Below are 21448 nucleotides of genomic sequence, written 5' to 3' on the forward strand. Positions count from 1 at the left end.
TGCTTTTTTTTAATACTCCCCGATACTTATGACGTCATTTTAGCGCCGCGTCGGTAGCTACGTGGAAAAAAGTCATAATTAATCGCGTCCAGTTTTGTTGTCATGAAGTCATGTGGGTGTTTTTTATCAGGCTGTATCACGAGTATTAATGTGAAACACGGGTTAATCTCGACACAGTGTCCAAGATGATTGGACACTTTAGATCAGCTGGAAATGTGCATTGGAACAAAAAAAAAGTGGTGTTAAGTTATTTAGGAAATACAGATGTTTACAAATTATCTACTTTCGTCCAGGTTTTAAGAAAATATTTGTTTTTTCCCTCCCTTGTTTTTAGATAATAGTTTTAAAAATGTAAAATAAATGCTAAATAATAATCGAAAATGTTATAATTTATATAAAAAACATATTGTATGATAGAGAGGGTAGTGAATGTTTTTTATTTCAAATATATTCTGAAATAACCAGATTTTTAAATAGACATGATTTTTTTTTCGAATGACAAATCCAGTTACAAATGTGTAATTGTTAGAAAAGATAACACTATAGTGTTTGTTTTTGTTGTACAATTTTACAATTGCACCACCAAGTGGCCATTAGCGGAATAATAGTTTACACTTCGAATACATATAGTATTTAAATAATTATTAATTTTCTATTACCGTTCGTAATTTAAAGCTGTTTTAGTATATTGACTTCTTAAATGGGCTTTATGCTGTATTTTTTTTATCATTTCGTGTATATTTGGCGGCACAAATGGTCACTTTCCGTTAATTTCTGACTATTTGGGGCATTCCACATCATTTCCTGCTGTTTAAGTTAATGATGCGCTTAATTATTTTGTGTTGTAAGCAAAGCAACATCTTCAAATGGCAGCCAATGAGTTAAAAGCTAACATGAATCCCAATTGAAAATGTCCAAGTCACCTTCAGGAGGAGCGGCATTGTTGTTCTGACATGAAGTAGACGGTGAGGGGCGCCGAAGCACAGCAGCAGGTTCTGGCAGGTCAGGAAATATTCTCCCTCAGGGTAAATTTCTAACAAAAAGTGGGAGGAGTAACGATGACTGAAATTAAACAGGAAATGACCCATAAATGGCTAAGAATTAACAGGAAGTGACCCGTAAATGGCTGAAAAATCAACAGGAAGTGACCCGTAATTGGCTGAAATTCAACTGGAAGTGACACATAAATAGCTGAAAATCAACAGGAAGTGACCCGTAATTGGCTGAAAATTAACAGGAAGTGACCCAGAAATGCCTAAAAATCAACAGGGAGTGACCCGAAAATGGCTGAAAATCAACAGGAAGTGACACGTAAATGGCTGAAAATCAACAGGAAGTGACCCAAAATGCCTGAAAATCAACAGGAAGTGACCCAAAATGCCTGAAAATCAACAGGAAGTGACCCAGAAATAGCTGAAAATCAACAGGAAGTGACCTGTAAATGGCTGAAAATCAACAGGGGGTGACCCAGAAATGCCTGAAAATCAACAGGAAGTGACCCAGAAATGGCAGCAAATCAACAGGAAGTGACCCGTGAATCCCTTCGAAATCATCAGGAAGTGAGTCCCCAATTCTTTTCCCCCAAACGTCATTTTGCCGCTCAAAAAGACAGACTTATTTTTCCCGATTAAATTTTCTGCTATTCCGCCGTCGGAACATTTTGCAAGGTTTTTGTCCCGACATGGCGAGACGAGGCGCGGTTCCCGCCGGCGCCGAGCGGACCGAAATGCAAATGGGGGGGCCGGCGGGGACCCGGCGTACGCGGAGGTATGCAAATGAGCGACCTTTCCCGGGAGAGCCCGCTGAAGGTGCTTTGACCCAAAATGACAGAAAGGCTTAGCTGAAAAACAAACGCCGTCGTCGCCCGCCCGTGCGCATGGGAAGGACGGCAGCGGGGAGGCAAGCAAGCAAGCAAGCAAGCAGGCAGGCAGGAAGGAAGGACGCCTATTGCCAAACTGTCAAGCAAGCGACAATGTGCAAGACATCTTTTTTTTCCCCCTCCATTTCTTTTCTTGTGGCTTTTAACCCTTCACAGGGAAATTTGTTGCTTTTTAAAAATCATATTTTAAATGTCTCGTGTAGTCAACTTGACCCAAAATTTTATTTTTAGTCAGGACATTTTTTTAAATATATGAATACAGTACAATTTATAATATCTATATACGGTTCACATATATTAATATAATTATATATATAGGGTGAATACTTTAAATATTTTTGGGTCTCTTTTATTTAAATTGTATGAAAGACATTTTCTTTAAATAAATAGCAAATTATTTTTAACGTTTTACTTTTTCTGTTTGAATACTTTTTAAATCAAAATAAAAGCTAAATTATTTTTAATGTTTTATTTTTTCTATATGAATACATTTTAAAATTGAAATAAAAGCTAAATTATTTTTAAAAATTTTTTTAAAGGGAGGAAATAAATATGAATAAACTGAATTTCTTTGTAAAATGCATTTAAAAAAGAATAGCTCATAACAAATTGATTTATCCATATTTTTTTAATTGTATTTCCAAAGGAAATGAACTGAAATACACAAAAGGACAAAAGATATTTCTGCCTTTTCGACGTACTTAGCCGTCCAAATCATCGAGGCGAAGGCGCAAACGTAAAAGCGGGCAGGCCACCCGTCACGTCGCTCCGCGTCGGCGTACTCGGATGAACGTTCGCCCAAGGTGGGCGCCGACGCTCGGGCTTCTCCGCCGCGGGACAAATCATCGTCAGTGTCCAAAAAAGGTCCACTTGGAAAAATGGCTTGCTGCCGACAATGAAGACGAATCGCTATTTAACCGCAGCGCTTCAATCGGTTTGGACGTCCGACGCTGTCAATGGCAGCCAGCGCTTGACACTTGAGAAATGATCCACGGTTACCACTTTGTTTCAATGTCCACGCAATTGACTTTAATGGGAAAGTGGCCTCTACCAACATGGCCGCCAGCCTGAAGCATCAAAGGTTGTGCCATCAATTGGGAGGAGTTTATTATTGGTAGACGTCCAAGCCGTTTGTAGCGAATGGTTTGTCTGTTTGCTGCCAAATCTCCCGCTCCAAATGTATAGGACATCTATTGCCGTCAAATTAAAAAATATATATAATTTGAATTTATATATATTTTTTCAATTCTTATTCTGGCCAAGCTTCACTCTCCCAATCATCCGGCTATCATGAGTCAATGTTGTTCTTTTGCTGCCAGCCCTCCCACTTTTGGACGTCTATCACCGTCAAAGGCGAACATGGAGTCAATAGCAGATTCTTAGACTTTGAACAAATAAGGTATTGTTGAGGAAAAAAAATGTTAGGGCTTGATTTTAATGGCAATGCGTTGACTTTGTAGGGAACGTCGCCCCCACCAAGATGGCCGTTCGGCAGACGGACATCTTGGTAGAGGCAAAAAAGGGGTTTTCATTCTTTTGCTTTGAATTGAAGCTGGTTTACCAAGAGTAGACGTCCGGTCCGTTTCAAGCTAGGGAATGTTGCCCCTACCAAGATAGCCTCTGACAGACGGCCATCTTGGTAGGGGCAAAAAAAGGTCTTTTCATTCATTTGCCTTGAATTCAATTTCAATTCAATTCAATTTATTGGCAAGAAAAAGCACCAGGCTAAGGGCCATGTAACAAGATACAAGAAATGTGCACCAAAACGAATTGAAGCCGGTTTACCAAGAGTAGACGTCTGGTCCGTTTTAAGCTAGGGAATGTCGCCCTTACCAAGATGGCCTCCGACAGGCGGCCATATTGGTAGGGGCGAAAAAAAGGTCTTTTCATTCTTTTGCCTTGACTTCAAGCCGGTTTGCCAAGAGTAGACGTCCGGTCCGTTTCAAGCTAGGGAATTTCGCCCCTACCAAGATGGCCCTCCCGTGGAGGCCATCTTGGTAGAGGCAAAAAAAGGTCTTTTCATTCTTTTGCCTTGAATTGAAGCCGGTCCATTTGAAGTGCCAGCCCTCACAATTTTTACATGATGGGACGTTTATCGCCGTCCAGAGCCTTTGTGAGTTTTCTTCATTTTTATTTTTTTTCTTCGTGCAGCGGGAGGCACTAGGACCCTCCCGCGTCGCCGTCATCGTCGTCTTGGGGGGGGGGGGGGGGGCGCGTTGGTTCGTTCCTCCGTTCTTGTGGGCTGAGTCACCGCGCGCGGCAGTCGGAGCTCGGCTCGACCAGCGAGAAGGTGATGTCGCTCATGGAGGAGGAGGAGAAGGCCACCATGATGGGTTGACCGTGGGCTTAGGGGGGGGGCGGAGGAGGGAGGGAGCGCGCGGGAGACAGGCGCTCGCTCACTCGCGCTCAAACAGGAAACGCGCGTGCGTGCGTGTGCGCGTGCGTTCCACGCCACGGCCGCCACGCGCTCAGCCATGGAGACCAACAAAGTTCTTCATTTCGTGCCGTTGGGTAAGTCAAGGCATCGCCTCGGGCTTCTTGGTGGGGGGACAACCTTGGGGTTCCCTTCCTGGTTAAAACAGAAAGTACCCCCCCTCCCCTCCTGTCTTTTCTTCGACCCCCCCCAACCGTTTTTTAAAAACCGTACTTTCACAGCAGATGTTGTTAGTTGTTTTCTCTGCGTTGACAATGGACTTTTTTTCTCGGAAGAGGAAGCTCACACGCACGCACGTTTACAAAAATAATTATTTAATAAATAAATAAGCCCCCCCCCCCCCGCGCTCCATTCCTTTTTGCTCTTCCATGTTGATGTCACAGGGTTGTCGTACCTGGCCAGCAGGAGAAACGGGAATGCGGACCCCCCCCCCTAAAAAAAAAAGCAATAAAGCACGATGTCGTGTGCGTGCGTGTAACTCATCGGCTGCCAATCATAGTGAATTTGGGAGAGAAAAGAAAAATGATATATTCATTTTTAACATGTTTAAAAATAGGACAGGATATATTTTTAATTTTTAGAATTTTTTGGGGGGTCCTTATATATTTAAAAATAGGAAATCAAGTTTTCAAAATGGGTTGAGGGTCCAACTCGGCTAATTCAGATTGAAAAATGTCAATTGAATGTGCTTTATTTATTTATTTATGTATTTATTTATATATTGATGTTTTTTATTTATTTAATTTTTTAAATTTATGTTTTTTTATTTTATTTATGTAGTTATTTATTTATTTATTTATTTATGTATTTATATATTGATGTATTTTTTTATTTTTATTTTTTTTATTTATGTATTTTTTTATGTAGTTATTTATTTATTTATTCATGTATTTATTTATATATTGATGTATTTTTATTTATGTAGGTTTTTTTAATTTATTTATGTAGTTATTTATTTTTGTATTTATGTATTTATTTATTTATTTTTAAATATGGATTACTTTGAGTTAAACATAAAACCAGTGACCCCCCCTCCCCATTTTATGTTTATTTGCATTGAAAACAAAATTTCAAAAGAGGAAAAAACAAACTAAACCAAAAAGCTATTTCAATTCACGTCCAATCCCCACTTCAAACGGATTGGACGCCTATTGACGTCAATGGCAACCATTAAATGACATGTCGCAAAAAAGTACACGTTTACCGTCATTGGTGGCCGATGAGTTGACATTCAACCTGTCGTATTGTTTCGAGTACTTGCGATTTTGCAGTATTATTTCAGGTATTTGGGATTTTTGCAGTATTATTTCAAGTATTTTGGATTTTGTGGTATTATTTGGAGGTACGTCGACGCTGCCCGACGTTGGTGCGTGCGCGCCTGAGACGGGATTATGATGCGTGCCCGCCGCAGGATAATTTGACGGCACGCTCGCCTCTCATTTGCATATCAGCTGATGACAAGCGCTAACGTTAGCCACGCGCACCCTCGGGCTCAAGGAGTCAGCGAGCGATAGCGATAGCGTTAGCGCCGCGCAGGTGGCTTGACCGCTAATCCCCTCTAGGCTGCTTTGAATCGGGAAAAAAAAATATTAATTCATTAGAAAATCTTTGCTCCCAACCATGTCAATTGACGTCCAATCGGTTGGAAGCGGGAATGTGGCAGCGAGTGAACAGTGCTTGTGACCTTATAGCAACAGGAAATGACCCAGAAAGACCAAATATCAACAAGAACGGGTCCAAAATGAACAGGAAGTCACTCAGAAGTGCCTCAAAATCAACAGGAAGTGACCTACAAATGACCCAATAATAGACAGGAAGTGTAATGTCCCATACGCTAGAGCAAGGGTGTCAGAGTCGGGTTGGTTCGCGGGCCGGTTTAACGTTAACTCGATTTCACGTGGGCCGGACCATTTTAGATATAATATTTAGATATTTTTTTTATATAAATGGATTAAATGAACTGGATTAAAGGCCCTGAATATTCTGTTTTTTAGAGATCTAAAACAATGTTTATTTGAGCTTTTTTTCAAATATATTTTTAGATTTTACAAAATGATTTTTGAACTAAAAACACAGAAAAAATGGATTAAAAAATGACAATGATTGATTTAAAAGGGGAAAAATCAGGAAATTTAATATACATAAACACTCTTCATTTTAATTTGATCCTAAAACAGAAAGTCGGCACTCATCATTTACTTTTTCGGGCCGCACAAAATGATGCGGCGGGCCAGATTTGGCCCCCCGGGCCGCCACTTTGACACCTGTGCGCTAGAGGAAGTGGCCCAAAATCAAGCAAAAATGACCTGCTAGTCCCCAAAAAACAGTAAGTCACCCAAAATAAACATTCTAAATATTCAAAAATAACCGTCGTCGACCGAAATTCACATTTTAAAAGTATGTGCGTACATTTGTGACGTTTTTCTGTGTGTATTTGTGTGTGTGTGTGTGTAAGTGCGCGCTGTCTCATCTCTTCCTTTTTTTCTTTGCCAGTCTTATTTGCATTTTCTCTCGTCTGTGTAGCTTTTAATAATTTGTGTGTGTGTGTGTGTGTGTACGTGAATGTGTGTGTGTGTGTGTGTGAGAGTGTGCGCTTGTGCGTGCACAGATGGCTGCTCGCAAGCTGCAGTGTGCGAGATGCGTTGCCAGTGGTGAATACTGATCAGAGATCAGTGTCAAGCCGCCACGTGCGCACACACGCGCACACTAAGAAATTATAATACAGTACACACGCATGCAAATATGCTAGCGAAATATTAATGGCTACGACGCGAAACGCACGCCCGATGCCTGTCCTCAACAGGTGAACGGTCGCGTGACGTCATCGCCGCGCACCAGCAGAGGGCGTCATCATGTTTTGTGTGTTTGATTTCATTTGGCTTGATTTGGATTCATCCAAACGAAGCGGTTAAACGCGCCAGCAACGACCTTGACGCCGTTTCAACGACGCTGTCGGTGTACGGTTTTTCTTTCACGATGTGGAGGAAAAGTTTACACGCCCCCTTTGCGCCGCTAAATGACAAATTAGCGAATTGGACGTCTACCGCTGTCAGTGGCGGAGTAGCGGATTATTTCATTTCAATGTCAAAGCTTTGACTTTGATGGTAACGTAAGCCCCCACCAAGATGGCCTCCCCGAGGACATCTCGGTAAGGGATTTAAAAGGGGATTTTAATCAAAAATGCTGTGCTTAAAATGTGTGGACGTCCAATCTGTTTGATGTGGGAGGTTTGGCAGCAAATGAGCGAACTTTTTGCTGCTTTTCTAACGTCTTGACGTTGATAAAATAATTTTTTAAGCGACTTCTGACTTGATTTGAATGTCAATGTAACGACTTTAAAGGGAATCTTGCCCCTACCAAGATGGCCGCCCCAAGGACATCTCGGTAGGGCCTTGAAAAGGGGATTTTTCTCAAAAATGCTGTGCTTGAAATGCGTGGACGTCCAATCTGTTTGATGTGGGAGGGTTGGCAGTGAATGAGCGAACCTTTTGCTGCTGTTCTGACGACTTAACGTTGATAAAATAATCTTTTTTTAGCGAGTTCTGACTTGATTTGAATGTCAATGTAATGACTTTAAAGGGAATCTTGCCCCTACCAAGATGGCTGCCTTCAGGCCATTTTCATGAGGGGGCAAAGAAAGTTGTTTTTGTGCTTCACCCATGAATTGAAATGTGTCAATGACGAGTAGACCTCCAATCTATTTGAGGCGCTAATGAAAAAAAAAAGATAGATATGACTTAATTTTAATGTGTTGTCGCAACATTGACTGAAGGGAATGTCATCTGATGGCAGCCATCTTTGTAGGGGCGACGAAAGCTCTTTTCATGCAATACTATTGGAGATCTTCATTAGTACAGGTCCAATTTGAAGGGGGAATTTGGCATTTACGTTCATTGGCTGTCAGATTTCCCACTTGAAATGGATTGGACATCTATCGCCATCCAAAATAACCTTTTAAAAATGGTGTAGTAGACAGTTTCCCATTGTTTTTAGTCGAAAGTCTCATAATGCCAGCAAGGCTTTTTTTTTTTTAAGTTGGCACGCGACAATTAATATTGCGGTTAATAAAGGTTTTATCGGGCACGTGCGGCGCAATACGGCGTTAGCGAGCGCGAGAGACGAGGTTGGGGAATTCCTGCTAATTGCTGGCGCATTCTCGCCTCGCCTCGCCTCGCCTCGCCTCAATTAAATCCAGGCGTCTTCTCGCTTGGCTTATTTTTCTTTTTTTTCTTTTTTCTTTTTTTTGCCGGCTGGCAGCAGAAAAACCCCAGCGAGTCGCCGCCGCTTTTCATTTGTGCCGCGTCGCCTTCTTTCCCGCCAGGAGAAAACGACGCGTGTTGTCATGCGGCGTCGAAACGTTCGTTTTTTTGCGTGGGTTACAACCTCGTAACACGTTGGCGCGAGTGCGTGCCACCTCCCGAGAATATTCCCGTACCGCCGGCAGTGTTAACGGTAAATGCCGTTAGTTGCCATTGACGACGTTAGATGTCCAATCTGTGGAATAAGGGTTGAATATGTTCATTTTGGGTCACTTCCTGTGGATTTTGGGGCATTGCTACCTCACTGCCTGTTGATTTTGGGGCCTTTCTACTACTCTTCCTGTTTATTAGTCACTTCCTGTTGATTTTAGGGGGATTTACATGATACTTCCTGTTCATTAGTCACTTCCTGTTGATTTTTGGGCGTTGCAACACTTCTTGTTGATTTTGGGGCATTTCTACTACACTTCCTGTTTATTAGTCACTTCCTGTTGATTTTAGGGGGATTTACATGATACTTCCTGTTCATTAGTCACTTCCTGTTGATTTTTGGGGCATTGCAACACACTTCCTGTTGATTATTCGGCATTGCAACACACCTGTTGATTTTTGGGCATTTTCTTTACAATTTGTTACCTTACTTGTTGGTTTTATGGCATTTTTGGGTCACTTCCTGTTCATGGGTTAGGTCCTGACTCATTTCAGCCATGTTTGGATTACTTCCTGTTGATTTCGGGGCACTTTGTGAACATTTTGGACCATTCCAGGGTCACTTACGGTACATTTTGCTTCATTTTCTGTCTTATGGCATTTTTGGCTCACTTCATTCAATAGCAAGGTCTATATGTTTTATTTCACCCCTTCATTTTTAATTGCGGCATCCTACATAGGAGCACCGTAACAGAACATGAACGCAGGTACAGAATATGTATAATTATCCCCAATTATTTTGAAAATATATTCCTTCAAGCCGCCCGTCACGACGCATGAATCCAGCGGGCGCAATGTAGCATCGGCGCTCGTGCCGACAAAAGACGAGAGAGGAAGGAGGCCGTGCGGTTGCCGCGGCGACCGCCTAGACCATTTTTTTTTTTCACCGGCCGGCCGGTCCGGACCGTCGCCAAAGAATGCGTTTGCGTTGGCGCCGAGGTCGCCGTCGCGTTATCGGACCGACGTTTCCGTCCCGACGACCTTGGAGCGTGGCGGCGAGGCAAAAAAAAATTCAAAACACAACTTTTGTTCTCGCCAAGGCTGGAGATGAAATGAAGAAACCTTGCAGCAAAGTGCTAAAAAAATAAAATAAATAAATAAATAAACACAATGAACAGTGTGCTGCAGCAACAGGGGGCGCCGTATGACCCGACAGTGCTCCAAAATCAGCAGGAAATGATCCAAATGATACAGGAAGTGACCCCTAAATTCCCCATAACTGACAGGTGAGACTTAATCAACAGGAAGTGACCTTGCAATGCCCTAAAATCAGCAGGAAATGATCCAAATGATACAGGAAGTGACCCAAATGATACAGGAAGTGACCCAAATGATACAGGATGTGACCCCTAAATTCCCCAAAGCTGACAGGTGAGACTTAATCAACAGGAAGTGACCTCACAATGCCCTAAAATCAGCAAGAAATGTTCCAAAATGTACAGGAAATGACCCAAAATCATTTGTACAGGATTTGAGACACCCAAATCAACAGGAAGTGAGGCGACACTTGACATTTGAGGGCGTCAGTTTGTTTTGGACGCGGTCTGGAAGAGCGAGTCAAATATTTAACAAGTGGGCTGCTTTTGCAACAAAGACGGCTTTGTGGAAGGACACGCCCCTTTTAGGGCGCTCTGACGCCGGTAGAGTGAAAAGGAGTTTGCGCGAAAAATTGCTAAAGCTAACGAGCATAAGCGTTTTGTATTGTTGTTTTTCTTCCTCTTGTGACATCATTGAGAAAGTTGCGCGCCAGCCGCTTTGTTTTCCTTTGTTTCTGTGACACGGCGACGATGACGCCGATGTCACGGCGACCAAGCGCGACACCCTGCTGGCTCGGCGCCCGGCGCCGTCCTCACGTTGTCTTTCTTTCTTTCCCGCAGAGGCGCCTCCTTGTGGGATGTCCAAAAACGGCTACTTCTTTCAAGAAATGGGTGAGTTGGAGCCAGAATTTCCTCTCCGCTCTTGCTAAGCAGCGCTAAGCTAACGTAGCGTCGACCCCTAGAACCCCTGTCTTTGAGTTCGTCCCCGGTACACGTCCCATCCATTCCAAGTGGAAGGGTTGGCGGCGCCTTCCGTGGAAGCCGAACAGTGAACCTCAAATGCTTTGACGTCGATCAAATCGTCTTTAAGCTAGTTGTGACTTGATTTTAATGTCAATGTAGTCATTTTAATGAGAACGGTGCCCCCACCAACATGGCCGCCCGGCGGAGTCCATGTTGGTAGTGGCGATATAAGGTCTTGTCATGCTTCTGAATTTAAAGGATTTTATCACCAGTCCATTCTGTTTGAATTCTAGCGCTAATGCGCTATAAGCTAATTATGACTTCATTTCAATGTCAACACACTTTGATGGAAATGGTGCCCCTACCAAGATGGCCACCAACCAGAGCCCAACTCCTGTATGAATATATATATATATATATATATATATATATATATATATATATATATATATATACACACATATATATATATTTCATATTTTATTATATTATGTTTTCCATCTATAGCACAGGTGTCAAAGTGGGGGCCCGGGGGCCAAATCTGGCCCGCCGCCTCATTTTGTGTGGCCCGAGACTGTAAATCATGAGTGCCGACTTTCTGTTTTAGGATGAAATTAAAATGAAGAGTATAGATGTATATTAAATTTCCTGATTTTCCCCCTTTTAAATCAATCAATTGTCATTTTTTAATCCATTTTAATCCGTGTTTTAGTTCAAAAATCATTTTGTAAAATCTAAAAATATACAAAAAAGCTAAAATAAATATTGTTTTAGATCTATAAAAAACGGAATATTCAGGACTTTTGATCCAGTTCTTTTAATCCATTTATGTAAAAAATAATCTAAATATGATATCTAAAATGGTCCGGCCCACGTGAAATCAAGTTGACGTTAAAGCGGCCCGCCAACCAACCCGAGTCTGACACCCTTGATCTACAGCAGGGGTAGGGAACCTATGGCTCGGGAGCCACATGTGGCTCTTTTGATGGGTGCATCTGGCTCTCTGCTAACCTGTGAGCTAAAACATGGAAACCATATACTACATCTAGAGCTGCTTTAATCTTCATTTTTTGCATTAGACTCTTCTGGAATGCATACTCATTTATTAGCAACTGCATAAGAATGTCAAAAGTAGTTTTTTTCCACTTTAAAAGTGGTGAAATTACTAAAAACATAGGCACCCATGTAGCATGTATATTTTGCCTTTTAAATTCGGAGAATGGCTCTCAAGGAATAACATTAGAAAATATGAAATGTTTATGGCTCTCTTCGTCAAAAAGGTTCCCGACCCCTGATCTACAGCATGCTAACCTCGGTTCTGGCATCAAACAGCAGTGTCTTTGGAAGATAGCCAATGGGAAAGCAGCTCTAGCATGACAACCAAAAATACCAGTGTATTTATTATTATTTTTTATTTTTTTTTAGATCTTACGGTTTGTTCCCTTGTTTCTTGAGCCCAAATTTTCTCATTGAAGTATTGCGCAACCTGAATATTTCGTATGTAGAGGCATTTGTCAGTCGAGGCGTTTGTAAGTAGAGGTATGGCTGTTCACAATGTATTTTTTTTTGTTCCAAACCCTGACACTCCCTCCACCTGCGTGTCCTCAGAGCAGAGGGAGGCGGAGCCGGACGACGACAGGGTGGGGCCAGAGGACGTCCAGGACCTGCCCATCACCTCCGCCGACGACGTCCATCTTTACGACAACCAGATCACTCCGGGTCCAGGTTGGCGACCGTTCCTTTCCTCTAGAGTTAACGGCCCGCGGCAAATGACAAAAACGTGTCAATGACCAAAGCAAGAAGCTTGAGTTGAGCCAACATTGGTTTTAAATGGACCGCCAATGAACAGGAAGTGACCTGTAAATATCCCAAAATGAACAGGAAATGCCAGAAAAGCAAAGCAATTTTGCCAATAACTCCATTTTTTTAGTGACAATCATTGGAATTGTTGCAATTTTAGTCACGTTGATGAATGTGATTTTGCTTTTTTGGGTTGTCGAGTTTGACACCCGCACGCTAGCTAGTTAGCTAGCTAGCTGGCTCCAATATGGGAGCCTTGACGGAAGTCTCTCAAGTTTTTCAGACTTGTTGTGTCCGTCCCTGGTGTAAAATTAGCGGCACGACGCTATTTTTAGCGCCCGTTGCTCAATAGCGCGCATTTGGGTCAACATCTAAACAAAGCCTGTCGTTTCTTGGCAGACAAAGTGCAAACAAAAACGAAAAAAAAACCACATTCGTGGCCCCTCCATTTTCAATATATTGCGAATATAAAACTGTATAAATCAAACTCATCTTTTTTAACAGTATAAAAAGTTCAAAACACAATTTTGGAAATGTAAAAATGTATGGAAATATTTTTGGGGTAACCATGATTAATTATGAATTTCTTACCTTTTTTTTTTGACTAATTTACTATTTAAATATATTTATTTTTATTGACAAACAAGAAAATTGGAATAATCCCAAATTATAAAAATATTTTTGGGGGAACCATGATGAATTATGAAATTCTTACCATTTTTTTAAAAATAATTTCCATTTAAAATATATTTATTTTTATTGAAAAACATAAGAAAATTGGAATAATCCCAAATTATAAAAATATTTTGGGGGAACCATGATGAATTATGAAATTCTTACCTATTTTTTTACTGATTTCCATTTAAAATGTATTTATTTTTATTAAAAAAACATAAAATTGGAATAATCCCAAATTATAAAAATATTTTTGGGGGAATCATGATGAATTATGAAATTCTTACCATTTTTTTAAATAATTTCCATTTAAAATATATTTATTTTTATTGAAAAACATAAGAAAATTGGAATAATTCCAAATTATAAAATTAATATTCAAATAGAATCTGGAAAAATACCGTTTGGGAGCTCTGTGACCTTTGACCCCGAAATTGGATGAAGTCTTTTCCTTTGGCATCCCTTTCTTCGTTCTTGAGTTATTTTGAGGCCAAACAGGGTTTCCACGGTGACGACTTGTCAGGGTGTTGACAGCTTGCCCGGCTGCAGGTGCGTTTCATTACCACCCGGGGTCACCGGTTGCCACGGCAACAGTCCCAGGTGCAGCGGGGGAGCGCCAGACGCCCGCTAGCGAAAAATAAACCTTCCAATCTTCTTTTTTATTTTTATTTATTTATTTTTTATCCCAAACTCATAAAAAAACATTCAATGAAAAATCAATACAAGCCAAAATAGATTAAAAAATGTTTTGGCGTCTTTGATAAGACAAATGATAATAAATCTAATAGTTGTAACAATAATCTGAATACAAATCAATGAATGTAATGACCGAAAAATATACATACTAATAATTAATGTATATATATTTGGTTTTATTACAATTAAAAAGAGGATTTGTTGATACATTTATTATCTGATTAGAGATGATGAACTGTTATATATTCATTTTTTTTAAGATGTTGCTTTAAAACGAATTAAAAAGTAAGTAAATAAATACAGTGCAAAAATAAAAATGATGAAAGAAATGTTTTAAAAGATATTTATTGTTTGAACCAAATAAAAATGTAAAAAAAAAATAGGATTACAAAAAAATTTAATTAAAATAATGATACTAATAATTGTGTATAGTATAAATGTATTTATTTGTTTTATTTTTTGGGTGCTAAAAAGACGATTTGATCGTATAATCATTATTTGATTCAATATTTGTAAATCATAATAATCATAATAAATTAAAATCTAAAAGAACATTTTGGATCCTTTTAGAATATTTGTAAAAAATCCTTGCACAAATATATTGTATATAATTCCCCTTCAAATCGTCCTTTTTTTTCCTCACCTACTCATTTTGGAATAATCTTTTTTTTCCACAAATAATATGAAAAAATGTCCAAATGCTAACGAAGGAAGGTCCAAATCCATCTCAGAAAAACGGCCTTGAAAAACCTTGTTTGCGGCCCACGAGAAATCCCCGGCGCCCAATTACTGGTGATTTTTCGCCCTTTTTTTTCACGGCGCGAACGCTGCCGTCCTTCCTCCTTTGACAGCCATCCTCGCTCTTTTCCATTGTTAAGAACGGATTAGCGGCGGCGGTGTCGCTAGCCGCTAATCTTCTCTTGCTACAGCCGCAAAAAAAAAGATCTGACTGGTCGCCGTCCTCGCGGAGGAAAGCCCCCGCTAAAGCTAATGGCGCCGTCCCCCGCCAGACGCTAAGCGGCCTTACGTAACGGCGGCCGGACATCAAAGGCCGCCGTCGGTCCTTTTGGGGGGGGGGGGGGGGGGGGTGGGGAGGGGTCTTTTATGGCGGCGGCGGCAAAACTCGGAGACACGTGCGGATTAAAAAACGTATCGTAGCTCTCGTCGACGTCGTCTTCTTATGCTTTTCCGAGGAAAAATCCCAAAGGGATTTGCTCCAATCGGCGTAATTTGCCTCATTTCAACTCACGAAAGTCATAAATCCATTTGGGTTGATTTGCTTCTTAATTTGAAGGTACTTACGAGCCACTTCCTGTTGATGTTGGGTGACTTCCTGTGGATTTTCGGCTATTTCTGGGTCACTTCCTGTGGATTTGGGATTATTTCCAGGTCACTTCCTGTGGGTTATTTCCAGGTCACTTCCTGTGGGTTATTTCTTGGGTCACTTCCGGTGGGTTTTGGGTTATTTCCGGGTCACTCCCGGTGGATTTGGGGTTAATTCCGTGTCACTTCCCGTGATTTGGGGTTATTTCCGGGTCACTTCCTGTGGTTTGGGGGTAATTTTCGGGTCACTTCCTGTGGTTTTTGGGTAATTTCCAGGTCACTTCCTGTGGTTTTTGGGTAATTTCCGGGTCACTTCCTGTGGATTTGGGGTTCTTTCCGGGTCACTTCCTGTTGATTTTTGAGAAACTTTTGCATCATGTTTACATTTTGAGACATTCTGTAATGCAATTTCTGTCGATTTTGGAACATTCTGGCATTTTGGATTCTTTTCTGTCATTTTGGGGTTAATTCTATTCCTAATATTTTCTTATATGAATATAAATCAAAGCCTTTCTCATCGCATTTTTTTTTTTTATGTGGTGCAGAAAGCGACGACTCTGGCTGCGTGCTCCTCAACACGTCCAGAAAGGTAAGGCTTTTGTTTCCGGAAAAAAAAAACGGAAATCTCCGAAAGGTCTTTTTCTATCATCGGGAAAGGAAAATGGCCGACGCCTAAAATAGACGGGCGGGCAAACAAACGCCGCGTGACGACGCCGTGTGTCAAAATGTCCTTTTGTGTTTTGCAAAGAGCAGCGGGGGGGCGGGGCTTCCACTCGTCTTGAACATTTTAGTCAATCTTTCCATCGATACTCACTGGGGGGGGGGGGGGCGGGGCTACTCGGTCGACTCTTTGTTCAAGCGTTGCTGCCTAAATTGGACAAAAATATCCATCAGAAAGCATTGATTCAGTCATTTTCTGAACCGCTTATCCTCACAAGAGTCACAGGGGGGTGCTGGAACCTGCACCCTGAACCGGCGGCCAACCAATCGCGGGGTACAAGGAGACAAACAACCAATTAAAACTCATGCCCAGCGGCAATTTAGCATCCTTTTAGCCTAGCATGCACGTATTTGGAATGTGGGAGGAAAACCGGAGTGCCCGGAGAAAACCCACGCAGCATTAAAACAAGCAAACACACCCGGGATTGAACCCTCGACCCCGGAACCGTGAGGCCGACACGCGAACCACTTCACCAGCGGACCGCCTGCTCAAGCAAACGTTTTGAAATGTCTTTTTTCCGCAGTACGTGAAGCTGATGAACTTTGAGGAGGAGATCCGCGCCCACCGCGACTTGGACGGCTTCCTGGCCCGAGCCATCATCCTATTGGACGAGACGGCGGCGTCGCTGGACGACGTCCTGAAGCGAATGCTGCGCCACGTGGGGCGGGACGACAACGCCCCGGAACCCGCCTGCAACTTCGAGGACGTCATGAGTTTGCTCTTCACCGACGCCGGCGCTCAGCAAGTCAACAGTAAGCCCCGCCCCCGTGGGCCGTCGTCGACGGCAACGGACGTTTCCCATCCCTTTTCCGAGTGGAAGCCGCCATCGGACCTCCGTTGCCGTCGACGACCGCTCTTGTTATTTTGACTTTTTAAATGATTTCTTCTTCTTACTAACTATCGTTGTACTAACTAGTACTACCTAGTTGACTAGTCCCCCCCACCCCCCGATGCTCGAATGAACGTGAAAGACGTCCGATCCATATTCACTGGGATAGGCTGAAATGTTGAATTTTATTTCATTTTTTTTTTCTAAAAGTGACACAATCTAATTTTATCTTTTGAATGATCTTTTTCTAGAATGATGAAAAAAATGTAAATCATCCCCCCCGGGATGTAAATCCGCGGCGCGTTAGCTTGCGTAACTGACAAAATGTTACATCACAACGCCGCCGCTAATTAGCTTGCGGCGGCTGCCTCTCGGCGGCCATGTTTGTTGTTGTTGTTGTTTTCTCCAGAAAGGAAAACAAACAGTGGCACTGACGGAGTGACATTTCAGGCATCGAGGGGTTAAAAAAAATTGTTGTCTTTTACCTGCTTTGTCCAAACCCTAATAGACTAATCTTAATTATTGACCTTTGACCTTGTCCTCCATTTTCTTCTCTTCCTGTGTTGTGCACGCAGACATGTCTCAAAATTTTGTTTTCTTTGATGACGGTAAGCTACCACGTGAGACACTTGTGCTAAACATCATCTTTCCATCTCCTCCCATCATTTTTCAACAGAGAATCTTTCATCATTTCCAATTAGCTCGACGTTCGTTACATTTTCTGTGAATAATTAGCATCATTCTGATTTATCTTAGCATCCCAGACGTCGTAGGGTGGTTAGTTGAGGTATTTGCTAGCGGGCGCCGAAGCTAATGTACGTCATTGTCATAAGAGTGTGTTTCGTCATTCTGAGTTAGCATGACATGTTAGCATCGTAGATTTCGAGAATGTCGTAGTTTAGTTAGCTAATTAATTAATGGCTCATGGAGAAGCTAATGTAGCCGATTTTCATGAGAGCATGACTCATCATTCTGAGTTAGCGTGACATGTTAGCATCACAGATTTCGTGAAAGTCGTAGATTAGGTACTTTTTTCTGGCTCGTGCGGAAGCTAATGTGTATGATTTTCATCAGTGGCCGTTTCATAATTTTGAGTTAGCGCGCGACATGCTAGCTAGCTCCTCAGACGTCGGTGTTTGCAAGATCACTTTTTCCTGGGTCGGGATATGATGTCTTATGATTCTGTTAGCTGACATGTTAGCATCTGGAAAATCACATGCGGGTTAGTTAGCGGCTTTAGCATAAAGTGTCGATGTTATCATATTTGTTAGTAGTTCTCCATTTTGTCAGTAGCGGGATGTTTTATATTTGCCAGTTAGCACGACATGTTGCTGTCGCGCGCGGCTAATTTAGCATGACGATGTTACGTGACGGCAATTTAGCCCGGCGGGCCGGCGAGCGAGCGAGCGCCACTCGACCCGGAGCGCCGTCGTCGTCGGCACGCCGGTCGGTCGTCCACGCGGGAATAAGTGTCCACCCCGTCTCGCGGAATGGCCTCCTCCTTCACCGCCGGCCGTGAAGGAAACCAATCATTCCTGCGCTTGTGACAGACAGTTAATCTCGGAGGCTGCGTGAGATTGGGCGCGGGGGGGGGGCTTTTATTGAGGTCACCTCCAAAAGATGCTCGCCGAGACAGCTTATATTCCACACAAATTTTGCATTATTAGGAAATATGTGAAAAAGTCTCCGTGGTCGTCCAGGGTCGGCGGCGGGGATCAATTCAATTGGATCAAAATGTTTTTTTTAAATAAAAGGAAAACCTTGAAAAAATAAGGGATTACCAAACGTTTTGGTCATTGCAAAAAAGGAATTGGACGTCAATGGCGCTGAAAAATTAGCAATTTTTTAAAGTGATGGAAAAAAAATAAGATTAATTAAAATCAAAATTTGATGTCAAGGTCAGGATGTTTTTTTTAATCGGGAATAAAAACAATAATCAAAAAGGATCAGAACTAAAAAAAATATCTACACTATATTACATGAATGAAAATAAAATTTTGGATAATTAATTAATTATGGATATCGTTAATATTGAGCCCAGAATGACATGTTAAAAATGATTAAAGAATATACAGAAATTCGATTTTAATTGCCGTATTTTCTGGACTATAAGACGCATTTTTTTTCCATAGTGTGATTGGGCCTGCAACTTATATATGTATTTTTTTCCTCACTCATAATTTATTATTTCGGCCATGTTAATCTGAAAATCTGCTTGTTGACGGTTTCCCATCAAATAAAAACGCGACTTATACTCCAGTGGCACTCATTGATATATTTTTTTCACTTGTCACCCCATTTTTCATTTTTAGTGACCCAAATTTCATCAAATTTTGTATTTTTTTTGTCTTACGTGTGTATTACGTTGTGCTCTATCACCCCTCCGTAGTTCACCTCCTGTCAGAGACCATTCAAGGCGTGACGGCCACCGACACGGGGGTCCACTACCAGCAGTCCTGGCTCTGCATATTGTGAGTACACATCGTCGTTGACTAGACCCACTGGCTGTACTAGTAGTATTGATCGGCCATCTTGGGTCAGGTGCAACCTGAAGAACCTGCAGCGTCGCCACGTGTGCATCTCGCGACTGGAGAGGCCGCAAAATTGGGGGGAGAACTGCTGCGAGGTCCGCTACGTCATCCTGGTCCTGGCCCCGCTCAAGATGGTACGTCGCCGACACTTGGACGCCCGTGGACGTCCAATTCGGGGTTTTTTTCGAGCGGGAGGGACGTCGGGAAACGGACGTTCAAATTTCAACGAATGGAAAAGTCGTTGGGAAGAGGGGAGTTGCGTCTTGGCCAGAGGAAGAACAAATGTTTTTTTTTTTAAACTCTGGCTGCCATTGACGGAGATAGGCGTCCAATCCATTTGGGAAGCTAGTAGCGAATGAACAGTCGTTCAAATGGAGTGATCTACGAGTGATAAACGCTGGAGTGGAATGGAGGGTTTTATTGTTGTTAATTTTGCACATTTTGGCTGCCATTGACGGAGATAGGTGTCCAATCCATTTGATGGGGACGATGTCAACCGTTGGCCAACTTTTGGCGAAATGGACGTTTGTCGAGGCGAACTGCCGATAACTTTATTTTTTATTTTTTTGGTCACGCTCACCACCATTTAGAAGAGCACCAAAACGGCGACGGAGCTGGGGCGGACGTTCGCCACGCTCTTCTCGGACATTTCCTTCCGGCAGAAACTTCTGGAGACCAAAACGCAGGAGGAGTTCAAGGAGGCGCTGGTCTTCCAGCGCCACCAGCTGACGGCCGCCAACCTGACGCCCGGCGGCTTGGCCAAGGAGGAGACGGACCCCCACAGCCACAAGCCCCTCAAGGTGAGACCAGACCACCGGCCGGTGTGCTTTTTGAATCCATTCAAAATACAAATGAACAATTTCGAAAGTTTTTTAATAATTAGTTTTTGTTTAAATTCTTTTATTTTTACTTTAAAAATACAGGTTTTTTTTTTTTTTACATTTAATGTATTATTTGAATTTTCCATTTTGTATTTAGTTTGCTAGAAATATTTATTATTACTTTTATGTAGGTACTTTTATAAGTATTCTCCATCCTAAATTATAAAGTAAAAATAAAAAAATAATTTAAATTAAGTACATTTATTTTGATCTTTTTAATATTTTGGTCAATTTCTTATGAATATTGTCTAAATTTAGAAAGTTTTGTAATATTTAGTTGTTGTTTTTTTAGTTCTTTTATTTTTACTTTCAAATTACAGATTTTTTTACACTTAATGTATTGTTTGATTTTAGGATTTCCCTTTTTGTTGTATTTAATTTGCTAGAAATTATTATTTATTTTTATGTAGGTACTTTTGTAAGTATTCTCGATCCTAAATTATACAGTAAAAATAAAAATTTAATTTAATTTAAGCGCTTCATTTTAATAAACATGAATTTATATTTTCTTATTCATTTTGATCATTTTAATATTTTGGCCAATTTCTTATGAATATTGTTTAAATTTAGGGATATTTTTCAATTTGGTTTGCCTAGCTGTTTTCTTATTGTTACTATTTTTAAGTCCATGTATTTTAAATGGATGCGAATAGTCCAAAATAACGGAAAAAAACAGCATCAAATGTCATCAAATTCTCTTATTTGAAGACGATCCCTTCCTTATTGTTCCGACTCTCTCGCAGTCGTGCGTAGTTAGGCAAGTTTGCCGACGGTCGCCGTGACGACGACAGCCGCTCGGGTCGTCGCGCGCCGTCGGGTCGCGGCGACCTCGTTAACCAAACTCCGCCCCCCCCTGGCAGTGCACAGACTTCTTCCTGGCGGGCCGCGGGATTTACGACGACTTGCGTCGCCGCCTTCCTCTCTACGCTTCCGACTTCACGGACGGTAGGCCTGATCGGTCGCCCGCCGTCTCGATCGGTCGCCGCGTCGGCTCACGGTTTGTCTTTTTTGAAATTTTCAGGTATCGTGGGTCAGAATAAAACCCTGCTGAAGTACATGACCACGGCCATCTTCCTCTACATCGTCATCCTCCTGCCCGCCATCGCCTTCGGGTCGCTCAACGACGAGAGCACGCGCGGCGAGATCGGTGAGACTGGGGCGTCAAACGCCATCCTCGGCGACCGATGATCTACGCGGGGTCGTGTAGAGC

The 21448-nt window shown here is 41.9% G+C and overlaps 1 protein-coding gene across 4 annotated transcripts in view; it reads left to right on the forward strand.

The window, feature by feature from the left end:
- slc4a11 (solute carrier family 4 member 11) overlaps window positions 1-21448 on the forward strand; it is a 29959-nt gene that overhangs the window by 1181 nt on the left and 7330 nt on the right. Inside the window, exons 1-11 of one of the 4 annotated variants that reach the window (XM_077621253.1) lie at window positions 4161-4390; window positions 10660-10710; window positions 12391-12507; window positions 15822-15865; window positions 16521-16749; window positions 17402-17434; window positions 19216-19297; window positions 19368-19491; window positions 19948-20157; window positions 21099-21183; window positions 21260-21385. In XM_077621253.1, the coding sequence (XP_077477379.1) occupies window positions 4354-4390; window positions 10660-10710; window positions 12391-12507; window positions 15822-15865; window positions 16521-16749; window positions 17402-17434; window positions 19216-19297; window positions 19368-19491; window positions 19948-20157; window positions 21099-21183; window positions 21260-21385 (1138 nt within the window). In that variant the 5' untranslated portion in view covers window positions 4161-4353. Of the gene's footprint in view, window positions 1-4160; window positions 4391-10659; window positions 10711-12390; window positions 12508-15821; window positions 15866-16520; window positions 16750-17401; window positions 17435-19215; window positions 19298-19367; window positions 19492-19947; window positions 20158-21098; window positions 21184-21259; window positions 21386-21448 lie in introns of those variants that run through there. The other 3 variants (XM_077621252.1, XM_077621255.1, XM_077621254.1) reach the window with 3 other exon arrangements.

Source organism: Stigmatopora argus, chromosome 15 (genome assembly GCF_051989625.1).
Source record: "Stigmatopora argus isolate UIUO_Sarg chromosome 15, RoL_Sarg_1.0, whole genome shotgun sequence".
NCBI lineage: Eukaryota > Metazoa > Chordata > Actinopteri > Syngnathiformes > Syngnathidae > Stigmatopora > Stigmatopora argus.